The 5,188-nt window shown below is 47.2% G+C and overlaps 1 protein-coding gene across 1 annotated transcript; it reads left to right on the top strand.

The window, feature by feature from the left end:
* Positions 1–547: 547 nt before the first annotated feature.
* Positions 548–3,456, top strand: LOC133890870 (UDP-rhamnose/UDP-galactose transporter 2-like). The gene is made up of 5 exons (XM_062331491.1): positions 548–1,075; positions 1,219–1,403; positions 1,483–1,683; positions 1,986–2,147; positions 2,690–3,456. The coding sequence occupies exons 1-5, from the start codon at positions 946–948 to the stop codon at positions 3,044–3,046; spliced, it is 1,035 nt and encodes a 344-aa protein (XP_062187475.1). The 5' UTR covers positions 548–945; the 3' UTR covers positions 3,047–3,456.
* Positions 3,457–5,188: the final 1,732 nt, after the last annotated feature.

Raw genomic sequence — 5,188 nt, 5'->3', positions numbered from 1 at the left:
AACTATCAAAGCGACCCTGCCCTTCAGCTTCATACGATGGCCGCCATCTCAAGAAAAGTTTCGAGTTCTCCAACTCGAAGCCTTGCTTGCCATCACAGGAAAGGTTCCTTCACTGTGCAGCCACGAGCCTCTTCTGCTCTTCCAAGCAGTAACGCGGCAGTTTTACAAATTTTCAACCCATACAAGTGTACGCTGCAGGAGTACGCTGCGCGCCTCACGACCTGATGGGAGAAATACAAGAGCTCCCCAGTCTCTACCGCGAGTGACAGGTAGGGATCAAAATTTTGACAAAATTTTGTGATTTTCAGAGTGAAATAAAAATATCTAACGTTAAAAATTTATTTCATTGACACGTATGACAAAAAAATGACCGAAGTTTTAATGAAACGTCACGAATTTCTGTTCTTTCGCCGTGAAAAAAAAACCAAATTGAAATACCTGGCGACAGGACAGGAGCTTTCGCCTTCACTTTACCCCACAGTAGACGGAACCGGTCGTGTACTCGTGTACTTTGAACAAGCCAAGCTGCCTACCTGCCGTTTTGGAGGAAATCCTGCGCCGCGACGCGCAAAAGGAGGGGAAAAAGCGTCATCCGGCGCGACCCCAGATCCAAGCCGAGGCGAGGGACTACTCCGCCCTGTCGTCGCCGCCCCTCCTCCCCCGGTCGTGGCGTCGTCTTACCCCGGCAGCCCGCACCTCTCACCGCTCCCCCCCCCCCCCCCCCCGGGCGAACCAGCGAGTTTTTCACCATTCAGCCCCCGTGCCCGTTGACGTTTCCTGCAGCTCCCAATTCGAAACCCTGCCTCCCCGTCCTCCCTTCCTTGCCCAAGCGGCAACGACCCCGCCCTTTATAACCGAACGGCCCCTCCCGCGCGAGGCAACCGAGGGGAGCAGACCCAGGCGAACCGAGCCGAACGGGCGCCGAAGCGTGGTGGGGAGGGGGAGATGGAGCCGGAGAAGAAGCCGCCGGCGGTGTCCGACGTGGGCGCCTGGGCGATGAACGTCGTCAGCTCCGTCGGCATCATCATGGCCAACAAGCAGCTCATGTCATCTTCCGGCTACGCCTTCGCCTTCGGTACCGTGCGCCTCCTCCTCCTCTCGTTACCCCTCCTCGCAGAACGCAGATCTGAATCCGCCGCCGCTTTGGTCATGGACTCATGGGGATTTCGCGGATCTGATGAGGCGTTTGTTTGTTTTTCTCCTTGTGAACGTGTACAGCCACCACGCTGACCGGGTTCCACTTCACGGTCACGGCGCTCGTCGGGTGGATCTCCAATGCCACCGGCTACTCCGTCTCTAAGCACGTCCCGCTCTGGGAGCTCGTCTGGTTCTCGCTCGTCGCCAACACCTCCATCACCGGGATGAACCTCAGCCTCATGCTCAACTCGGTCGGCTTCTACCAGGTATAGCATGCTTGCTTTGTCATGCCTACGCTGGACATTGGCCCAGGTTGCTCGTGTGGCTGAAGGTGCGAATTTGTAGATCTCCAAATTGAGCATGATTCCGGTGGTCTGCTTCATGGAATGGGTGCTGAACAGCAAGCACTACACCACCAAGGTCATATCGGCAGTGGTGGTCGTGGCGGCGGGTGTCGGGATTTGCACGGTCACGGATGTGGAGGTCAATGCCAAGGGATTCATCTGCGCCTGCGTGGCTGTGTTCTGCACTTCGCTTCAACAGATCGTGAGCTTCTTTCCTTGTTCACCTTCTTGATGCTGGACTTTTTTCGTTGTGCATTCCTGTTTAGGATGTGAAGAATGATAGTTTTGGGTGCCATAGTGATTATTACTGAACTTTGAAGTTTGTGGAAGATTATTACTGAACTTTTTATAACGTCTCTAAGTTGTAGAAGAAGAGTTGCAAATTTTTAATCTGAATGTTAAAAAGAATCCTTATTAAGACCTTATTTTCCATAATAAGGTCTATTATGCTCCTTTAATAAGTTCTATTATGCTCGGAGTTGACAATGTGTTCTTTCTTCCCAGACAATTGGCTCCTTTCAGAAGAAGTACAACATTGGGTCATTTGAGCTGCTGAGCAAAACCGCACCAATACAGGCAGTTTCACTTATTATTCTGGGTCCCTTTGTGGATTACTACCTTAATGGACGATCATTGTTGAACTACAATTTTTCAGGAGGGGCAACTGTAAGTTATAACTTCTGTAACACAATTTTCAGTAAGCATGCTTTCTTTATGAAGGCTACTTTTTCTGGGTTATTTACCATCTACTCTAAATTCATGCTAGTATTCTCAGCTCTTTAACCGATACGCTTCGCTCTATGTTTTTTTTTTCTGTTCTACTGGCGTGAACATACCCCAGCCAGCAGCCCACCTGTAATAAATTTGTATTGGCCCATTTATGACATAAGTACATAATTAATTATATCATGGAACTGCCACAACAGTTTCTCTTTTGGTTTTCCCTATATTGTTTAACATTCTTCCTGAGGATTGCTTATTGCTTGATTTCTAATGTATGTCTTTTTTTCTCTCAGTTTTACTGCATTTTTTTATTCTCAAATGCTAAAAAGTGTTAGCAGTTACTACCTTGCAGTTGCCGCTAATAAATGCTGTTGTTCATGCTACTTTCTGTTTTAGAAATAATCAATATGCAGTTCTTCATGCTGCCTTGAAAGTGGAAACTATTGCTATGTGATCTAACAGCTTACCTTATTATGATTTTGTAGTTCTTCATACTGCTTTCATGCTCCCTGGCCGTCTTCTGCAACATGAGCCAGTACCTCTGCATCGGCCGGTTCTCGGCGACCTCGTTCCAGGTTCTGGGCCACATGAAGACCGTGTGTGTGCTGATCCTCGGCTGGATCCTGTTCGACTCGGCCCTCACCGTGAAGAACATCCTCGGGATGCTGCTCGCCGTGATGGGCATGGTGGTCTACAGCTGGGCCGTGGAGTCCGAGAAGAAGGCGGCCACCGCGATCCCGCGGAACAAGAGCGACATGCTGGACGGCGAGGACGTGCCCCTGAAGGCCAGGGTGAGCGGCCTCCCCCTGGTCGACCTCGAGGAAGGCGAGCTGAAGAGCTAGCTGCCGATGCAGATGCTGATTCATTCATTCTTCCGGTTTTTTTTTTGTTGTAATTGTACGTGCTTGCTCGATCCACACTGCTTGTTCGGGGAGTCGCTGAAGCTATCGACGCTTGTCAATTCTGCCACTTTGTTGGTGTGGGAGTCCCAGGTCCGTAGGTGATGGGGTGCCCCGGTTCCGACGTAGATGGCAGTTTATCAGTAGAGATTTGTCACGGCGGACAGGTGGAGGTGAAGGCATATGTCAGCGTCGTGATGGCGTGTTGACGGCTTGTATAATGGAATACAGGTGTGTCTCCGTGGTAGGATGGCCAGGATCCAGCCGGCGCTGCATTTCTTTTTTGAGGCTTCGCTATCGGGTTTATTTTTGATAGGTTCGCTATCGGGTTTTGGATGCTGGACTTTGTGATTGATTCCTTGCACCATGATTGCTGCGCACCGGGATCGTGCGTTTCGCCGGAGTTGCCTGTCCCACATGGGATGATGTGGGAGTGGGACGATCGGGATTGGCCCGATTGGGTTTGCCGGTGGCCCGTGGCGGTCGGCAGACGAGGATGTGGACGGCAGGCGGGCACCGGCCTAGCGAGGATAGCTAGGGCCAATCACATGAACGCCCTCCTTGGCATGAGGTGGCGTGTTGTTTCAGCTTGTTGCTTTCCTGCGGTGTGCCGCCTCTAAGGTTTAGATATTCGTTTGGCCAACTAAAATTAAGATCGTGTAGTTACCGAAAAATTATGCTTATCATGATAACCGCTCGAGATTTAGTGAAAATTTGTATAAATTTAATTAGGCAAATTTACAAATCGGTGTCAAAATCTGACCGAATTGGACTGTTGGTTACCGAGCGAATTGGACCGGTAATCGAGCGGTTTCTGTGATTTATTGACTGATTTTGATAATGACCAAACTAGTCAAAATTCGAGCGTTTTTTGACGATAACTGATCGAATTTTGGCGGTTACTGAACGCATTATTTGAATTTCCACGAAGTTCAAGGGAAATAAAAAAATCATTAAAAATAACAAAAAAGTCAGGGAAATAAATATGGCACGAGATTTGATATATTTTGTTTAATCATACTATGTACTCCTTGCATATATACATAGGGGAAAAATTGTAAAAAATGAGGGAAAATTTTGACATGATCTTTGCTATATTTTGGATATTTTTAAGAAAACAAATAGATACTAATAGCAATACGAACACGAACATATAATTGTTTCATCGAATATAGGCATACATTACGTAAGTAGCACCTCAAATTAATAAATTTATTGAATTGTCCATACAAAAGCTAGAAACATAAGCACATGCCATCCGTCAATACTTATCAAAGTGATGGTCGATGTTTAAAATGTCATCCGTCAATACTTATCAAAGTGATGGTCGATGTTTAAAATGTAGTTTGCATAGTATACATGCCACATGCAACCTACGAGATGAAAAAAAATTAGTACAATACCATGGTATGTAGATAAAATAATTGTACAAAGTAAATTATCATCACATTCAGTACCACCAGCTTCTAATGGGGGGCGATTAAATTCGGTTGTATTGTATTCCTCGGTGAACATGAGCATTATCCGTCGTGTAGGTAGCAACTCTGCCTTAAACTCTGCCCAACTTTGTCCTGTTCATACAGAAGTGGTTGACCACTGTCCTTGCAATATGACATAAAACTCAGAATCTTGCCACTCATAGACTCACTGAATAGGAGTTTCTGACTGAGCATCGAGGAAAGGATAGTCGTACATATATGATGCAGAACTACTCTCTATGCCATAGTTGCTGGAATAGCTCGCACTATCTTGTGGTCCATTATGGCCATCTCATATGATATTCCTTGATGAGGATGGGGCACTGTGGTCCTCATCCTATGTGGTATGTGTAAACTGACTCTCACCAGTGAATTGCACGGGAGCAGCGATAGAGGATGGGCGTGGAGGAGCACCGCCTCCTTGACCGTCATCGTCACCACTATATGTCTTTGAGCTGCTGTCATTAGACTTTTGGTAAGTTGGGCTCTTTGAGGCACTATCTATGCTCTCATCGTTTTGCACTTGTCTTTTACCCTTACCCTTAATCTTCTTGTTCTTCCTTGGATGCGCAAATTATTTCTCCCTCTTTCCCATGTGTGTGTCACC

Source organism: Phragmites australis, chromosome 14 (assembly GCF_958298935.1).
Source record: "Phragmites australis chromosome 14, lpPhrAust1.1, whole genome shotgun sequence".
Taxonomy (NCBI): domain Eukaryota; kingdom Viridiplantae; phylum Streptophyta; class Magnoliopsida; order Poales; family Poaceae; genus Phragmites; species Phragmites australis.
This window is presented reverse-complemented; position numbering and strand designations above follow the sequence as displayed.